General features: G+C 46.7%; 1 protein-coding gene across 1 annotated transcript in view; it reads left to right on the plus strand.

Annotated features, from left to right (window-relative positions):
* Dmrt1 (doublesex and mab-3 related transcription factor 1) overlaps positions 1-20,027 on the plus strand; it is a 98,468-nt gene that overhangs the window by 54,374 nt on the left and 24,067 nt on the right. Inside the window, 1 exon segment of the mRNA NM_053706.1 lies at positions 2,223-2,367. Coding sequence (NP_446158.1) covers positions 2,223-2,367 — 145 coding nt within the window.

The raw sequence follows: 20,027 nt of genomic DNA on the forward strand, positions 1-20,027 counted from the left end.
TGTGTGTGTGTGTGTGTGTGTGTGTGTATAAGTAAGTAATATCAGCCATAAACATAACTGAACAATTTCCCCATTTGCCACCTTTCACCCAGAGGTGAGGGAGGGGCCTTCAGGGTATTAGATTCGTTTGGAACAGGTTTCACAACCTTGGCACAGTTGCTGTGTTGAGGTAGTTCTTGACTGTCAGGGACACCGCCATGGCCTTATGGAACTATCTCTAGATGCCAGTAGCAGTCCTCTTTGCTCCTACATGTCACAATTGGACATGTTTCCAGATATCAAATCTCCCCCCTAGGGACAAGGTTGCCCCCAATTGAAAACTACTAATTTAAGATCAAATAAATTTCAAAGGCTAATTATCCACCCATCTTGTCTAAGCCCAGAGTAGAAGGATTGTGTTACATACCTATCATCCGTCTGTCTGTCTGTCTATCTAAAGTGAGAAGTAAGCAGGAAGTGACTTGGAGTTATTCCCAGGCCTTCTCAGGTGAACATCAGCTCGGTTTAAACTTTGCGTTTTAGAGGGTTCGTATTCTTAGAAACACAGGTTCTTCCTCCAGGGCAGGTTTGTGGGTAGGTGGTTATTTGCGGCCGTCTTACATTTCTGTGAGGTTAGCCTCTGGTGGATGAGCCTTCTCCTCAGCCCCTATGCATTGTTCTTTGAGTTGGATGTAGCTGACTTGGCTGATGACCTCAGTAAACTCGCAGTTTAATAACCTCAAATAGACTTTGCCCTTTTGTATTCTTTTTTTCCCCTTTGGCTGGAAGTCTTCTGTTGTGCTCTAAAGGACACATTGGGGAGACAGTAGTTGAATACAAATAACTCAGTTCCAAGTTTGAAGCAATCACAGTTATTGATGCATTCTGGAAAGAGAAAGAATTGAGTAGGGGATGCTAAACACAGGGGTGTTTGGAAGGAGCTCCCTTTCAGTAAGCTGTTTGAGTGACATTTGTCTGCATAGCTGTGGAGTAGTGCACATTCTGGGGTGGCAGCAATTGACTGATCTACTTGTCAGACTTGACCTTTTGAAAATTTTGTTTTTGCTACATGGGATCTTGTTCTTCTCTGGTATATGGATACATATTGATAATTTTAGAGTATTGAGTCAGTCTTGGTGATATGTTAGAATTACCTAGGTAGCTTTGCAAAGACCCAGGGTTTGGGCCGTATCCCAGACCAATTAAACCAAATTTTCTAGGGGTTTGTCCAAGACTTCTGCTCCTTTTATTTCAGTGAGAATCAAGATTGAAAAGCAAGCCACATGTTTATAGATAAAGTTTTATTGGAATGCTGTCATGCACATTTATTTGCTGTTACCTAAAAATGCTCCAGAAACCCCTACATTATCTACTGTTGGGTCAACTGTAGTAAAATGATGGCTGACTCTTGCCGTGAAGTTATAATAAATATTCGTTAGCTTTGAATATTTGTATATGCTTCTGCAGCAAAAGAAAAATGCAGCATTTTGCAGAGTGCATGGGTTTGATTCCCACTACTTTGCACACAGGGAGCATTAAAAACCACATTGCTTGAAGAGCAGACTTGTAGATATCATCGGACCCGAGAGAGATGTGACTCAGACCTCAGAGCATGGAGCCCATTCTTTATATGGGCATCTGTGCCTGACGTGGGCCCCTCGGTCACTCCACTGTTCACTTTTCAGACTGAGTAACTGACTCCTGTGAAGTCTGCAGCTTTAGTTTGAAGGGCGTTGGAGTTCTTCACTGCTGAAGCACACACAGGGTCAGGAAACCCTCCCTCCCCTCAATCTTAGGTAGGCCAGAGGCATGGCTCAGGGGGTGAAGTGTTTGCTGAGCAAACTTGAGGACCAGAGTTCAGATGCACAGCACCTGCGTAAATACGGGCGGGGGGAGGCGAGGGGGCCGAGAACCCTGTCCTCAGGAGGTAGAGATGAGATTTGTAGAGCAAGCTGGCCAGTTGGAGTAGCCGGATTGGCGAACTCAGGCTTACGTGCGTGAGACTCTACCTCAGTATAGAAGATGTGGTGCACAGGAAGAAAAGATGACAGACAGACACTGGGAGAGTCAAAGACAGTATTCTCTAAAGTCTGCCCCTCCCCCAGCAGCCTGCATCCTCCAGTTAGGGTCCATTTCCTCACACGTCTAGCATTTCTCAAATTAGTACCATCAGATGGGGACCAGACCTTGGACGTTTTATATTCAAACTTTAACCAAGGTATCTTTTAATTTTCCTTAAACAGATGAAGACCTCAGAGGGCCGCCACCCAGTGAGCTCCCAGTACCGGATGCACTCATACTATGGGCCTCCCTCCTACCTGGGTCAGAGCATGTCCCAGATCTTTACCTTTGAGGAAGGCCCCTCCTACTCAGAAGCCAAAGCAAGTGGTAAGTTCTGTGGTGGGAATCTGGGATTGGTACCCAGCCGGGAGCGAGCGGTGACTCTCTGTGGGCTTGGCTCACAGGAGCTTTGGGGGAATTGCTTTTTTAATTCTTTGAGACTGGCATACAACTCTTTCCACCTTCATATCTACCCAACGTCTTCCTCCTTCTCCCTCTTCCCCTGTCCTGTGGAGTACAGTTTATGCTATGACTTGCCCTGGAGTATGGTTAATAAAGTTGGTATCACATTTTTAATGAAAGCTTACTTTCCTTCTCCAAGCAACAATCAAATACCAACAGCTTCTTAGCCTTGCACTCAACCCGCCTTCTTCCATGCTGGGATTTTGCTGGCTTGAGCACGCACAGGTCTTGTACCTGCTGTCAAAATTGCTGATCAGTCATATATGGAAGTGCCCTGTTACATCTGGAAGGTACTCTTTTCCCTTACGTCGCCCTCCTCCTCTGGCTCTTAAACTCTTCCACATAGACCCCTGAGCCTCAACGAGAAGGGATGTGACATAAATGTCTTATATGGGATTGAACACTGAAATCTCTCACTCTTTGCATGGTGACCAGCGGTGGGTCTCTGAAGTAATTACCATCTATTCCAAAAAAAGAAGCTTGTCAGGGTTGGGGATTTAGCTCAGTGGTAGAGCGCTTGCCTAGGAAGCGCAAGGCCCTGGGTTCGGTCCCCAGCTCTGAAAAAAGAAGCTTGTCTGGCGAGGGTTGAGAGGGTCTCGGCACAGCAGTAAGTCATTAGGAGTTGCTTCAGTACTGTTTTCATTTAATAGAATAAGAGTAATAGGTGGTCTTCTACGGTCTATCTGGCCATAAGTTCTTGGCAGTCATAGTATGGGTCCTGTCAAGGACCCATAGGATGGGCACAGTGTCAAGTATGGGTCCTGTTTTGTGGTGTGGGTCTTAAATCCGATCAGAAAGTGATTGGTTACTCCCTTAGTACCTGTGCCACTATTGCACTGATTGGGGCTGTCTTACTATGCAGGCTATTAGTGTAGTTCCGTCTAGTGTCTATAGCCAGGTGAAATTGATCACTTTTCTCCTCAGGTAGCATACGTAGCACCCTGGGCAGTGTATTCTGTATAGAAAACAGACGAACATCCTATAAAGAATTCAACTATGAATTGGTTTTACTGTATTTCGTTCTTTTTCGTGGATTCATTCCTCTCATCTGGGCTGATGATGGCGCACTCCCCAGGAGCCAAAAACCACCTAACGAAAACCCCGGTACCAGACATGAAATTTTGAGTTGTTTTGTTCTCAACACAATTTTCTCCTTTCTGAATACTTGCAATAACAATAGACTTCTATTCCTAAAAATGCTATTTTCTTCTGTTTTTTTAATTATGAAAATTTTTGTGCATGCATTGCCTGCATGTAGTATATGCACCACCTGTGTGCCTGATGCCAGAAGAGGCAAGGAGGGCATTAGATCCCTTGGAATTGGCGTTATGGATGGTTTTGAGCTACCGTGTAGATTCTGGAAGTCAAACCTGGATCCTCTGGAAGGGCTCTTAACTGATGAGCCACCTCTCTAGTCCCCCAAATGTTATTTTCTTGAGGAACAGTGCAAAACTCAGGGCACATTATTTTTCCTATTGTTGGGGATCAAACTCCAGGCAGCCTTGCAGATACTGAGCAAAGGTTATGGGAAGATACCTCAGTAGCCAGGACACCGAAGTGAATTTCTGTATGTGAGATAGTTATTTCCCAAAGAGTCTTAGTTTAAAAATGAAAGTGCATTTGTCTTTTAGGGAGGGATAAAAATAACGCAGTAAAACACTTTTTAATACAGTAGATCTGGGCTTCTGCAGTAGCAATGCCGATAACTCTGATATGGCTGAAATAAAAAACGACCGTTCAGTGAACTGAAACAGTTTAAAATACACAGTTCCTCAGCTTCAGTTTTAACCATGCCCCCACCACAGTTATGCTAAGTGGATGGGCAGGTCTCTCTGAGCTGCGTTTCCAGAGTCCTTCTTTAACTTATTTATTCTTGAGCCTCATCCTTTGATCAGAAGCTAAGTGTCAATCAGGGCAGCTGTGACTGTGACACAAGAGATTGATGTAAATCAGTGCTATTCAGCCTTCCTAACGCTGAGACCCTCTGTACAGTTCCTCATGTTGTGGTGACTCCCCCAACCATTACATTTTTATTGTAACTTTATAACTATAATTTTGCTACTGTTGTGAATTATAATGTAAAGACCTATGATCTTTTAAGTGACCTCCTAAAGGGTTGAGACCCAAGGTTGAGAACTGTGGATATAGACATGGGTTATACCTTGTACTAAATAGGAGATATTAATTCTCTAAATAATGGGACTCTAGAGGAGAATTTCTGTTTTCACTTTTTTAATTTATAATGTGTTTGGTGCATGGTGGAGGGAGAAGGCTACGAAGTGGGTATGGAGGTCAGGGGGCTTTGTGGAGTTGGTTTTCTTCTTTGGCTTGTGCATGGCTTCCAGGGATTGAGCTCAGCTCAGCAGCCAATGTCAAGGTAAGGAGCTGCGACGTCTCCTGGGGAGCTGTGGCCTAAGCCTGACCTCTTAGGACATGGGAGGGAAGACTCTGGCACTGAGCAGTGAGTTCTGCCATGAGGGAAGGATGCAGTACTGTGGTCACCACAAGGAGGAGATCAGGGAGGTGATCACCTTCTCTGCTGGTGAGAGAGATGAGATGCAGTTTGAGAGACACCACTGCTCCCATGGTAGGTAAGTGTATTATTAGGGTTCTCAAGAGAAAGAGAACAGTGAATATATACTAAAAGGGATTATTAGATTGGCTTGCTCAGTATGGTTGGTCTGGGTCATCCAGTAATGGTTATCTTCATGCTTGAAGAGGCTGGGAACCCGTCGCTGCTTAGTCTGTGAGGCTGTTTGGTCTGGGGCTGAAACCCTGGAGGATTCCTGGAGCCACTGGTCTTCAGTCCATGCCAGAAGTCCAAAGGAATGCTTAGTGTTAACGCAGGTCAGCAGTGTAGTCGTGGTGACTATAGGATAGATGCTGTAGATGCACTTGCTAGCAAGAGGGGAAGGCAGACAGGCAAAAAGCAGCAGCTTTTCTCTCAGACGTCCTTATCTCTGGGGAGGATGGACCCTCCTCAGTCAGCTCTTCTGGGAAATACTTACAGAGCCATCTAGAGGTGTGCCTTTTAGTTGTTCCGAGATCCAGCCAAGATTGACCACCCAGCAGGACCCAGGAACCCAGGCCAGTGTCCCCCAGAGTGGCAGCTGGGGGTTCTGCAGGTGTTTTGCCTACTGGCTCAAGAAGAGGGATAGAGAAAGGAGTCGAGAATAAGGAGAGACCATTACAACTACTTGACAGAGCATCTAGATGTCTAGCGAGCTTGATGTCAAAACTGGGGCTTGTCCTTTTTGTCTTTCATTGTTACAGCAATTCATTTGCACCTTATAATTGGGAAGCATTTGAAACTGGACAGTGGGAGTGTCGTGTATGTCACAAAACTGTCACTGGGTTCTAAGTCACGCTTACCTGTTCTGAGGAGGAACCTCGTATCCATGAAATGGTTATGTAGTCTCCCTTTCCTAAGCCCATGGTAACCACTAATCTGCTTTCTGCCTCCAGAGTGCCCCGTGCAGATGGAGTAGGTGACACATGGTGTTCTGTGTCTGGTTCTTTTCCTTAACCTCTTTTTCCCGTGGTTCATTCACACTTTAGCATGAATCAGGACTTCATTCTTTTTTACGGCTGAGTAATATTCCATGGTTTGAGCATACTGTGTTTTGCTCATCCATCTTTCGATGGAAATTTAGATTACTGCCACCCTTTGACTCTTGTGAATCAATAGTGCTGGCAAAATACGCACACAAAGCCTATTTGGTTACCTGTTTTCAGTTCTTCTGGACACATATCTAGAAGAATGTACTAGTTAGCTTTTGTTGCTATAACAAAATATCTGAATTTAATAGTCTTCAAAGAATTAAAGTTTGTTTTGACTCACGGTTTTGGAGACTCCTTCTATCACTGAGTGACCCGTTGCTTTGTTTTCTGAGGGTGGGAGGCGCAGGGCAAAAGTACACAGTGGAGTAAAACCACTGACATCATCAGCCAGGTGACATCATCAGCCGGGTGACAGAACGGAACAGGAAGAGGCTAGGGTCCCGCTGCTTTCTTCAAGGATGTGTTTCAGTGACACCAAGTGCCTCCCACTGGGAATTGAACCTAAGGTCTGACACATACTAGGCAAGAAGTGTACCACTGAGCTGTACCCCCAGCCCTCTTTTATCTGTTTTGCTACGAAGTTTTGACAGGTAGCACAGGCTGACCTTGTGTAGTTTGAGTATGCTTGACCCAGAGAGTGGCACTCTTAGGAGGCATGGCCTTGTGGGAATAGGAATGGCCTCGTTGGAGGAAGTGTGTCACTGTGGGGGTGGGCTTGGAGACCCTCCTCCTAACCACATGGGAGCCAGTCTTCTTCTGTGTGCCTTCGAACAAGATAAAGAACTCTCAGCTCCTCCTAAGCCATGCTTCCCTGGATGCTGCCATGCTCCCAGTTTGATGACAGTGGACTGAACCTCTGAACCTGTAAGCCAGCTCCAATTAAATGTTGTCCTTTAAGATTTTCCTTCGTCATGGTGCTTCTTCACAGAAGTGAAACCCTAACCAAGACCGGCTTCGAACCCAGTGAGTAGTACAGTCAGGCTTTGAGCGTGCCATCTTCTCACCTCCTTAGATTACAGAGCTGTGCCTCGAGGCTCTGCGACTTCTTAGGTTCTGCCACCTCATAGTGCCACTCTGGAGACCAGGCCTTTAGTTAGGTCTGTCCTAACCATCCAGGTGGAATTACTGGGTCCGGTGGGAGTTTTCTGTTTATTTTTGGGGGCACATTAAGCTGGTCTTACAGCAGCTGCCCCGTCTTATATTCCCACCAATATATGAAGGCTCCCGTTTTCCCGGATCCTAACCAACGCTAACTTGTTTTCCAATTTTCTCAATTATGGCGCTCACAATGCATCTTTATTATACTACAAAAGTATCTAGTCAACGTAGATTAGAAACTTCAGGTAAATAAAGTGTTGGCCCTTCCCCACGTGTTGTTTGGAAATCACTGAATTGCCGGAGTGGAAGGCGAGCGTGCAGAGTGTGGCCAGGTCATAGCAGCACATGGAGGGTGACTGGCTGTGGGAACACCCAGGAGACGACACCCATGTTGCAAGGGATGACACGGAGGAGCCACAGCAGTGCCTCTGTCTGACGAGGTGTACATGTGGCTACTGTGGGAAAAGAAGTTCCGGGTAGTCTTAAAGGTCTATCCAGAAATGAGGTCACCCTGGACTGCAGGAGGATTTCTGGCCATTAGATAAAAACCAACCAACCAACCAACCAACCAACCAACCAACCAACCAGCATTCCACGGGAACTTGAGAAAGCAGTTCCTGTCTGCCAAAAGGAGTCATTTCCCTAGCCCCGCAGAAGAGACGCATTGGCTACCTGTGACTTCTATCAGCTTATCAGAGCCCATGCCAGCTCCAGGCTCACAAGTACTCAGTTATCCTTTTCAAGGTCAGGCTAGCCCCCTGGCCCTTCCACCTCCCCCCCCCACCCTAAACTCCCTTCAGCTCACAGACTTCCCTCCCCAACCTACCTGTTCTCTTTATAACCCAGATATTCTCTCTTTTCCCCTCCCCTCTTCCTCACGTTCCCCCCTTTTTCCCACTTCGTCTCTTGCTGTACTCCATTCTATCTCTTGCTGTGTTCACTGTTAGCTTTTGGTTCCTTGCACATGTCCAGCCTGCTTCTCTGTCTCTCTGCTCTCATATCTATAGTAAAACCCACAGCCACATCGAGGGGCTGTCCTGCTGGTGGTTTCTTTGCTGCACTCCCCTGAATACAGGCAGTGTCTGTGAAGAGGCAATTTTCCCCCCTGATGCTTAAGTAAAGGTTCTTAGATGGCAGAGTAGCACCTGCAGCGAGCTTTAGATCACCCGGGGAAGACAAGCACACTTAGAAGATTTTAGTCTGCTTCTGTGATGATCTCAGTGTAGACAGGAGACGTAGTTAGTGCCCCGGGGTCCTGTGTGTTCACTGTCACTGGGTGTCTTCCTCTACACTGCCAGACTGCAGGCAGATGGCCATGCAGCCACCTGTGATGTGCTCAGTGTTCTGAGGTGGAGTGTCTCTGGGTAGCGGTACAGCCTCAGCAGCAGTCCGTTCCCAGGGTCTGGTCTCCTCCTCATGCTGTGGAGGGTGAGGTCACATGGCTGTTGTGAGGTTTTGGCCGTGTCCAGTGTGAAGAAGCTCAGTTCTGCTATAGATGGTGTGGGTGGGTGCTCTGAGAGGATTCGTGGGAAGCTGCGCGGCTAGTGGGGCCCAGCATCAAGAAGTTCAATGAAGTGCTCACGCAGAAGAAGGTGGCAGGCGTCACCACACCCAGTCCCCTGCTGCGAGTTAGTGCTGGTGTTGCTGGCAGTTCTTGCTTTAGGGGAGAATGTTCTGGAAATGAGTCAGTCTGGCCGAGACTACAGAAAGTGGGCCCAAGACTCTAAGGGCTGCTTTTGTCCTGTGCTCTCTGCCCTGAGCTGTGTGACCCAGTCCGTAGGAGAAAACACTGGTCCTTGCCCTTTCTTGACTTGAGAAAGTAGTGCTGGGTTTTAATCTCAGCACTCAGAAGGCAGATGCAGGCAGATACTGAGGCCAGCCTGGTCTACAGAGTGTGTTCCAATATAGCTAAGGTGCTACACAGAGAAACCCTGTCTCGGAAAACCAAAATAGAAAGGAGGAGAGGAGGAGGGGAGGGAGAGGAAGGGAAGGAGGGACAGATTGACGGACAGAGGGAGGGACAGAGGGAGGGAGGCAAGCAAGCAGGCTGAGTTTCATGACATTTAGAAGATGTCAGCCTTAATTTAAACTTGTCACTGTCGGAAGTGGAAGTGGTTTGTTTGCCTCATTTCAAAGAACAGAACTCGGGACCTTGCTTTCTTTTTTTTTTTTTTTCTTTTTCTTTTTTTTTTTTCCCCGGAGCTGGGGACCGAACCCAGGGCCTTGTGCTTGCTAGGCAAGGCTCTACCACTAAGCTAAATCCCCAACCCCGGGACCTTACTTTCTTCACATGCACTTTTATCATCAACTCTTGCTCCAAAGAGAGGTGACCGGAGCATTCTGTGGCACTACTGGTCCCAGAAGCTGGTGTCTAGAAGAGACTGGAGCGAGTGGGGAGAGCTAGTTTGGGTCCTCACTCTGGCACAGCAGTGCAGTGCTCATATGGTATCTCGGAGCTCATGGAGCTCCGGTTTCCTCAGCCGAGAAGTGGAAGTCAGTAACAGCAGTGTACCTGTTTTCCCATACAGATCCATCAAGCATAAAAGCAGGGAAATGTCCGCCCTGACGACCCCCTGTCACCTTCCCCTGCCTTCACACCTTTCTGTATCCACAGGTGCTGAGCAGTGGGCTGTGCAAATCAAAGTATTGCTTTCATAAAGGAGGGCGTGGTTTTAGCCCAACAGGGGTCCTGATGGAACTGAGTATATGCAATATATACATCTAATGTATTGGGGATTTCAAAATTAGTTCGACATTGTGCTCTGATGAATGAGGGGGATAGTATTGGCATTGAAACTCTTAAAAATGGTAGTCATTTTAATTTGGGAATAATGTGCATTGGCCTTTCTCAGTGAGTAAATAAAAACTAGGCCAAGGAAGAGGCTGTGGGGGGATCAGCAACTCCCAGAGACTGTAAAGAACAGCACAGACTCATTGATGTGCTGTTTTTGTTCCGGTCCCTTTTCTTTCTCCATGAAATGCAGACCGTGCAAAGGCAATCTGGATAAGATTGAGAGCTGTCCTCCCCCCAGCATCTCCTCTGTGTAAAATCCTGATGTTTAACAAAGCCACCACCGGGCTGTCATCCAGTAATGGCCGGTGCTTCTCAGGGACCTGCCTCAGAGGTCAGACTCTGTCCTGTAAGGTGTGGGATCAGTCATCTCGACAGAGAGCAGGAGCTACCAGGGTGTTTTCTCATGAAGGGAGCAGGGATGGGCTTCCAGGATGCTCCTTGTTCTCCTGAATGGATAAGAAGCCCACTCTCAGAGGATTTCAACTCTTGTCTCACCAACTTAAGGTGCTCAGTGAAACGTTTAGGTCCCTGTACATATAGAGTCCGGCCGCTAGGCTGCACACATCCTTGACTATTATGTAGAACCTTGCCTTTGGGACACTTAACTTTCTTTCCACACTTAATTCTTTTCATGAGCCTGGCTTTGGGAGACTCAGATGAGGCTTTACCAATATTCCCACTTCCCAGATGGGAGCTGGCAGGATTCTATGACTTCCTCCAAGCCTTTTCACTTGGAAGACCCAACATTCACTCTCACCTTGGAAACACTTTGCCTGGCTGTTCTGTTTTTCCTTCCTCTTGTTTCTTCTTGCTCTTGTGTTTCCCTTACAGAAACGCCTATCACTTCTGCAGTGTCTGTAAGACAGCGCCCTGTACAACCTATTGGTATAGCAACTTACTGGTAGAGCTTCTTCTGTTATTATTATTACTACTGTGTGGCAGATGAGGGCACACAAGGCATAGCAACAGTGGCTGAGGGGCAGGGAAGGAGAGAGACTCTGGTTCCGGGTGTGGGCTGAGGCACCGGGGAAGGCATAGTCTTTCTGGAGCCTTCCCGGCCAGATGGTCTGAAGCGTCTGTGTTTGAAATATGTTCAGAGAGCTGATGGCTGTGGCGGGGCAGTACTCAGATGTGGTATTCCCCTTGCTGTTGTTGGTATAACGTCGAGACACGGACCTGTAGCACAGGCCTCTTTCAGAGGTGACGTGTCTAGAGGTTCCCCTCTGTCACCCCCCAGCACAAATCTTTAGTAAAAGCCTGAAACCTACCAGCAGGTCAGGCGAGGGCAATCTTTTGACACACACTGTAAAGCTCCTTAGTTTTGTGGTTCGGCTTGAGTTTCCTTCTTATTTAACAAGAGAGAGTTGGGTATGGTTCATATTTGATGAGGGCAGGAATTGGAAGATTAGGTACCTATCTTAGAAAGTGTAAGTGATTAGAAATAGAAGCACCACACGCTGCTTCTTAAATGTCCTTTGATCCTAGGCTAAGAAGCAGCCAGTTTACTATTCTATATGATAATACTGCTTATTTTTTACTTTAAGTTAACATGAACAACAGTAGTTCAGTTTCTTATTGCATCCACTTTTCCTGTGCGTGAATGTCTGTGTATGCATGCCAGTTCATGGTGTATGTGGACAGCGTACGGTAGTTTCACCATGAGGGTCTCCAAAACAGGACTCAGCAAGTGTCTTCACTCACTGAGTAATTTTTTCGAAAGATACCATTTTTAACCCTTTGGTGGCTCGAGTGGGATAGCTTTCTGCATCCTCAGGTTCCTTGGAAGCTTTCCATTTAGGGGACAGCACCCCTCCAGTGTCTCCAAAGCTCCCAGCTCCGACCTCAACCTCACTCAAATGTGGCCAAAGTTAGAGCAGCCAGACGTTCGCCACCGAGACGTCCCCGGTTGAGTCTGATTTGAATCTGCTCGTGTCCATCCACAGTGAGGAGTCACTCAGGAGTCTATTCTCCCTGCCCAGCTCTTTGGAGGCATGGCCCAGGCCAAGTACAACTTGAATAACCTTCAGGAGAGCTGCGCTGTCCTTCTGTCGGCTGCTGTCTTTGAAAATTGCCTGCAGAGTTAGTGAGCAGGAACAGTTAAGATTTACAAACAATGATGAAGCTTGTCATGCATCTTTCACCATTCATCACCCGGGTGCCGTGCCTGGGCGGTGAAGTGTTCTTCATAAAAACCAGCTCAGTGTGAAATACACCTCGCTGCAATGTTTACTGCTCTGAAGCTCGTCAGCGGCCCTTTATAGTAAATCCAGATTGCGATGTGACATTACAGTATATCATTGCCCAGCGCGGTGGGGTTTACACTGGGAATGAGTGCAGTGCACACCAGATGAGGTGTCCAGATTGAGTTATGTTAGAATTTGGCTGTTATATGGGGATAGCTTTTGTTTTCCGAACACTGAAAGTTAGCTTTATAAGTATTTATATTTATATATAGGCATATACTTCCCATCCTGCACGTATACACAGGATATACACTGTGTGCCGAGGTCAGCTTCCAAATGGGTTTCAGGTGTAAAGAACGGTGGCCGGATTTTATGTACCATCCAAACCGCTGTTCATTGAGCTTGGTGTAGATGGAATCTTTGTAGGGGAACGAGGGTCAGTTCGTTGGAGAAATCAGTTTGATCTTTCTGTGTGTAGAACGGTCATGTTGACCATCTCCTCAGATACAAACAAGGATCCATTTTCTCTGGGGACTATTACCGTCCACTGTAATGTTTCCTCTAGTATGAGGGCTGGGAGAGGGTCCCACAGGCCGAGTCCCAGTTGTTGAACACTGTACTTGTGAATACCTGGAGAAGTCTCTGATGTCATTTCCTTATTTACTATTTTTTTAAGTGGGTATCAAAATCCTGGTGCTGCTTCTATTATCTTGAGAGACGATGCTTCCCAATAAGAGATTTATGTCGTTTTAGTGTTAAATCTGCGAAATAAAATACAGACTGAATTTATCGAGTGATCGGGTTTATTTACATTCTCCCTAAAGGCGCCAATATTAAAAATGAACTCCATAAAAAAATAATAATCAGAGATAACAGCAGCCCCTGAAGTCCCCCGATCACTGGCTTAACACATATATTTTCAAATTCTTTGTTTTGCACAGGAGGCTGCTAGAACTCTCCGTGGTCTTTACTTGTTTAGGTAAAGCCTGCTTGGAGTCCAGGTTGGCCCCACTCACCCCTTAAAGTTTAAGGGGTTTAAGCAAAGCTCTCCTGGCCATACCTACCGCCTTATGGGGTTGTAAAGACTGTTTGTAAAGTCTTTGTGCTAGAGACTGACTAACTGTCCATCTTCCTGAAGAAGCCTCAGGGAAACGTCTGCGGCATATGATGCTGGCCTGTGGGAGCATAGAGGAGCCCACAGCCTGCCCTGAGTTTCCTGTGGAGGGAGAGGCTGGCCCTAAATACTGCAGTATTAATGTCTTGCTAAGATGATTGGGCCAGGAGGTAGGACCATTTCCCAGGGATTTATCAGGGAAATGAACACCCAGTCAGTTTCTATTTCAAACAGCTAAAAAAAAAGTTAACTGTAGTCATTTTCTGAATGTTTTATTAGGCTAAAAAGTATTTGTGCAAATCTCCCTCTGGCTGCTAGTGCCTTCTGTACTCTCACTTGTCTGAACCACCCTAGGAGAGACAAACTAATACCTTTGACTTTGAAATTGGTTTTATCCCTGTAAAGATAGGCCAGGAGGTGACGCTAATGTGGCTTGGGTCAATTTCCTTATTGGGCCCAAGCCATTTCAGGGTTTTCTCTAAGAAGTTTCCGGATGGTAGCTCGTCCTCAAACATCTCGACTCTGTTGCCTCTGTCTGCTGCTGCTGCTGCTGCTTAGGTGATTGTCAGGCTGGACCAGGAAGGCCAAGGGAATCTTGTTTCTCATCTTTTATGGGTTATACATGGGTGCAGCAGCAAATGAAACCTCACCCATTCTCAATAGGAATTACGAGGGAAGCCTGTCCTTTTCTGCATCCGCTGGTTCTAACAGTTGCTCTAGTAGTCACCCAGCAGTGCCAGTCCCTCAGTGTCTCTTCTGTAATCCTCAGAAGAGTGGCTGCCTCACCTCAATAATTAGAAAAGTAAATTCAGGTCTGGTGGTGGTGGCAGCACATGCCTTTAGTTCCAGTATTTGGGAGGCAGAGGCAGGTGGATCTCTGTTGGAGGCCAGTCTGGTATACAGAATGAGTTCTAGGACAGCCAGGGGCAAAAAACCCTAATCTAGAGAGGGGAGAGGAAGAGAGGAAAAATAAATTCAGTGAGCACCTACTGTGTGTCTGCATGTAAATTCAGTGAGCACCTTCTGTGTGTCTGCATGTAAATTCAGTGAGCACCTACTGTGTGTCTGCATGTAAATTCAGTGAGCACCTTCTGTGTGTCTGCATGTAAATTCAGTGAGCACCTTCTGTGTGTCTGCATGTAAATTCAGTGAGCACCTTCTGTGTGTCTGCATGTAAATTCAGTGAGCACCTTCTGTGTGTCTGCATGTAAATTCAGTGAGCACCTACTGCATGCCTGTATGCCTAGCATGTACCCTAGATAGAGGGCCGCAATGGTCTTTGAATGCTAGTAGGGCCTTAAGGACATGTCTCCCTTCCTGTGTGAACAACAGCATTGCCTCTGTAGGGTGTGGGATTAAGTATAGTCTGTGCCTGTGGTCCTGCTCTTACTCCAGGCCTGGCCCGGGTCTCCATCACCTCAGGACGGGTTTTCTCCTCTAGCTAGAGAAGCTAGGGTGCCAGCCACAGTGAAGTGTGCCGACGTACTGCTTTCTCCAGGCTTTGATTCTGTTACCCTGTGTGGCTATCGAGGGGGCTGGGGCTTGATTTATTAGTTTGTTTATAAGAGCTTTACTGGGATATATTTCACATTCCATAAAGTTCACCCTTTTAAGCTATTCAATTCAGTGGTTTTTAATATATTGGCAAAGTTGTGCAACCATCGCCACTATCTAGTTCCAGAACATTCCCACCATTCCAGAAAGAGTCCCCACAGCCATTAGCAAGCACGCTCCATTTCCCTCCCCCTCCCCCTCCTGCCCATAATCATTTCCTTTCTTTTTCTTTTATTGTTGGGGAAGAAACTGAAGGCTCCTTGGTATGTTTGGCAAATGAAGTATCCCTAGGCTAAACCCCTAGCCTGGATATGTTACATGATATTTGGTCTTTTCTTCTGACTTATGTTTTCAGAGCTCATCTGCAAGGTAGCATTTATTGAAGCTTCAACTGTTTTTATGAGTAATACCCCAGTCTAGGAAAGGGTTTTATTAAGTCCAAGATTGAGAACTACTGTAGGACCCAGCAAAACAATTAAACCAGAATTTTCTGATCACAGCTGTGTTTTTTCTCAAGTGGGTTTCCAGAAGCCACTTCTGGAGCACCTGGGTGTGTGCAGTGACCAGAGTCTGCTACGTGAAACAGGCGTGTGGGGTGTATGGGCCCAGAGTCTGCTACACGAAACAGGCGTGTAGGGTGTATGGGCCGCAGGTGATCCAGGTTATATTGTTTCTGTCGTCTGCTCACGATGCCATAACCAAATACCACACATGGACGACTTTGGCCAAGAAAACTAACTGGGTTAGTTTCTGGTTCAGTCTCTGTCATTGGGGTGTCACTGTGTTCTCAGAGTCCTCCTCAAATATCTGTGTGTGTGTGTGTGTGTGTGTGTGTGTGTGTGAGAGAGAGAGAGAGAGAGAGAGAGGGAGAGAGAGAGAGAGAGAGAGAGAGAGAGAGAGAGAGAGAGAGAGAGATCTGGTTTGATTTCTTAAGGGACCAGAGTCCTTCATAACTGACTTTATTTAACACTGCCCGTGCCCCTAAGTCCTTTCCTGGGTTCAGTTCCATTAGGGGCTAGGACTTCAGCAGCCTTGGAAGAGGAAGGGAGCAGTCAGCTCACAGCACTGTTGGAGGGTTGCGTGTCTCCAAATGTCTTCTCTTTCTGATAAGATTCTTGGGAAATAGACAAGATTTAATGTGTCCCCCGTAAGTCTGTCCTCTGCACTTCTGCCTCCTGTGGGTGTTGTGCTCTCATGAAGCCATGCCTAGCCAGTGTCAGGCCCCTGCCTGTGGCCAGGACCCCGGGCTGAGGGAATTTCTCAGGCCCCGGGGCTTTAACAGTTATACTTCAGCTCAAGGGACATTGTTTTTCTAGGTTGTCTCCTCATTGTTGAGCTCCCATTCCCCATAATTCAGATTCTTTTTTTTTAAATACCTAAATGCAGAAAAGGAATTCTGCTTCTCTGCTCCAGACGGCTTGCCTGTGGTGTGCTGCTGCAGGTACAAGCGTTGACTCATTTTCCTGGCAAGGGTGTTAGGAATTCAGGGGTCTCCTCAGCAGAATGTGAGTGGGAAAGTGCATTGCTTCTAGGATTTGTGAGTCAGGACGGTAAGCTCATGGCTGGTGTTCATGGACTACCCAGTGTCAGTTTCAGAGCAGACAAATGCGGGCGACCTCTTCTGCTCTGCAGTACTTGGACACAGCGGGTTTTGTCTAATCCTAACACCAACCTTAGAGCTGTAAGAGATATTTTGTTTCTTCTGACATAAGTGGGATGTCATAAATGATGCTGGCATGAGTTAACTGTCCTGAGTCACCCAGGCCCAATAGGCTAAAGGCTCAGTCCCCCCAAATATTTCATACCCTAGCCGTGGAGCCGAGTGTTGGGGCTATCCTGAACACATTTCTATCTGGTGACCCCAAATTTGAGGCTCCCTCACTGCCATGTTAGGCAGCCGTTTTCCTCTTGTTTGGTCTTGCTTTTCTAGAAAGGATTCTACTCAGGAGTGCTGGATCAAAGAGCTGGCCCTGGCAGCAGTGCTGTGGGGAACAGAAGTTCACCTCCAGGCCTCTTCAGTTCCAGCTTGCAATGGGTGCTTGTACTTGTAACGGGGTCACCACCCTGAGGGTGAGAGGCCACCAAGAGTCGCCTAATGGGAATGAAAAAGACTCCCGCCACAGTCATCTCTCAGGATATCCCAAGGATTTCAGCAGGTCTGTGCCAGAAACTTGGGTGCTCACAGCTTTCTGTAACACTCCAGGTAGGAAGAGTAACCACCCTGTCCCTGTCTTAGATGTGAGCTCTCTGCTGAAGAGAAAACAAGTAGCAACTGGGCATGGAGCGTGCCGAGGCCCGAATGCCCCGAGAAAACCCAAGTTGCTGCCGCCTCGTCCCTCTACCACAGAGTTAAGATGAGATTAGGCCACTCTTCATCCAATGAAGGATGAATTAGGGCTCTCATCCTGGGAGAGGGTTAGCTGTCTCTGAAGTGGGCATCAGACAAAAGAAGGAACCTTTCCACATTCTCTGAGAGCCTGGTGCAATGGCTCCTCCAACTCTGCCATAGCATGGCGTAGCATGAGGCGCAGGTTAGATGTCTGCACCACAGTCTTCGTCCTCTCAGCCTCCAGTACTGTGAGGCAGATGAAGTGTGTGAGTGTGTGTGTGTGTGTGTGTGTGTGTGTATGATGTGTTTGTGTGTACATGTGTGATTGTGATATGTGTGTATGATGTGATTGTGTGGAGTGTGTATGAGTGTATGTGTGTGTATGATGTGATTGTGTGGTGTGTGTATGATGTGATTGTGTGGTGTGTGTATGATGTGATTGTGTGGTGTGTGTATGATGTGTTTGTGTGGTGTGTGTATGATGTGTATGTGTCTGTATGATGTGTTTGTGTGGTGTGTGTATGATGTGTATGTGTCTGTATGATGTGATTGTGTGGTGTGTGTATGATGTGTATGTGTCTGTATGATGTGATTGTGTGGAGTGTGTATGAGTGTATGTGTGTAGGATGTGATTGTGTGGAGTGTGTATGAGTGTATGTGTGTGTATGATGTGATTGTGTGGAGTGTGTATGAGTGTATGTGTGTGTATGATGTGATTGTGTGGAGTGTGTATGAGTGTATGTGTGTGTATGATGTGATTGTGTGGAGTGTGTATGAGTGTATGTGTGTGTGTGTATGATGTGATTGTGTGTGTATGTGTGTGTGTGTAGGATGTGATTGTGTGTGTGTATGAGTGTGTGTGTGTGTATGATGTGATTGTGTGTGTGTATGAGTGTGTGTGTGTATGAGTGTGTGTGTGTGTATGATGTGATTGTGTGTGTATGTGTGTGTGTATGTGTGTGTGTGTGTGTGTGTGTGTGTGTGTGTGTGTGTGTGTGTGTACACTTGCTTGCTTGCAGTCCAGTCTCAGGCTGTTTGTTACAGCAGCCAAGAACAGAGTACAATGAGCTCTGGCCGCTTATCTGACTTTTTTCTCAGCTATTCCTTTCAACGTTTCAACTCCAGTACAGAACCCTCTGCCTTCAGCTTTCCCCCCTTGACCTGCTACATCTAGGACAGTAGCTGCCCAGCCACACAGGGCTCTGAGCTTTTAATTAAAGACCCAGTTTCTCTGTCACACTAGCCACATTCCAACTTCTCAGTAGCCACACTTTCCTCGAGATGATATTGAGGGGACATAGAATTTTTCTGTCGTCACAGAGGGTCCCATTAAATAGCACTTTGGAACTTTTATACTGACAGAAAGACTAACTCGAGAGTTTAAAGCAGAGACAAAGGCGTGAACACAAGTACCATACGCTGAACAAATACCATTTAAAAGTCTAACTTTTGTGGGCACAGCAGTCCTTATTCAAATAGCCCGTCGGGCTGAGCAGGTGTTACTGACAGACGCATTGAGTGGGTGCTGACAAACGTGGCTGAGCCTGCGTCCACACCTGTGATGCACACGCTTTTTTTTTTTCTTTTCTTAAATAGATGGAAGGTGCCTGACGTAAAATGTGGTTGATCTCGGTCCAAGAATGAGTGCTTGCCCGAGGTGGAAAACTTGCCTTGTAGCCTTGGGGTAGCACATTAGCCTTGGGGACTTGGCAAAGATTGCTGCCATTAAAGCCAAGGTTGGGAAAGTGGCATTCATCACTATCTGATACATGATTGACGTGTGCTCTCCTGTTCTGTGAGGTGCTGCTCCTCTGGCTCGTTTTTGTCTAGGCAAAGAAGGTTTTGACATTTCGATAACAGCCAGTTTGTTCACCTTTCGTCTCTTGCCTGTGCTTTGATGCCACCTCCTAGAGTTGTGCAATCCAGTTGCAGGAAACTTTCTCTGTTCTTTAAGCGCTTCCTAGTCTTGGCACTTCTGTTTACAGCAGGCATTTGATCCACTTTGAGTTCATGTCGCCTTACAGTATCTAGGTAACTGTCTACCTCTGTTCTCTATTGGGTGGATACCCAGTGTTCTCAGCATGGTTGTGGACAAGACCCTCCTTCCCCTCAGTGAACAGCCTCTAAACCAAAGATGAGGGTAGCCTGGGTTAGAGCAAGGTCAATGACTGATCCTCACTCTGACCATAAGAGAAGCACCCCTGCTAAGTCTATTTCTTGGTCTGTCCGTCCCCACCAGCTATCCCAGCTGTCTTTCTCCTACTGCTTACAGTTTTGAGGTAAAGGAGACAGACAATGAGAGGGAGGAATCCTTCCCTCCAGGATTATAGCGGACTAGTAAAATACTGGTTTTCAAATTTTCCAGTTGGAAGTATATTTTTCTGTTTGAAAGTGACAGATAGCAATTTGTTTTAAGAGTTCTCTGAAGAGGCTAATGTACAAGGTAGGGTACTGCCTCTCTAGCCAAGCTCTAGCAACAGAGCCTGCTTTCCTCCCTGTCTAACAGGAATGCCACTGAGGAAATAGAGCAAATAAGCAAAGACAGGGGCAATGTTAAAGCCTGTCTGGCCTCAGCCTGACATCATTGTCGTCAATCACCCTGTAATGTTTACAGAAGCAAAAAGTCAATGTGTCGTTGTTTTAATTTGCCACACTCTGGGGCTGAGAGAGTGATCGCCGGAGGGGACAGTTAAGTAGCCTGTGCTCCTTGTCAGCCTTGGGTCTGATTCCACGTTAAGTATTTTCTGATGAGCAATAGATTAGGTTAAATACCGCTCTAATTGCACCTTCCGCATACCATTGTCGCCATGCCTTGTACAACATTTCTACCAGCACTTGCCCGAGGCTGTGAGGGTTTATGCTGCAGACAGTCCTGAGTGCGCATCTTCATGG

Source organism: Rattus norvegicus, chromosome 1 (assembly GCF_036323735.1).
Source record: "Rattus norvegicus strain BN/NHsdMcwi chromosome 1, GRCr8, whole genome shotgun sequence".
Classification (NCBI taxonomy): Eukaryota; Metazoa; Chordata; class Mammalia; order Rodentia; family Muridae; genus Rattus; species Rattus norvegicus.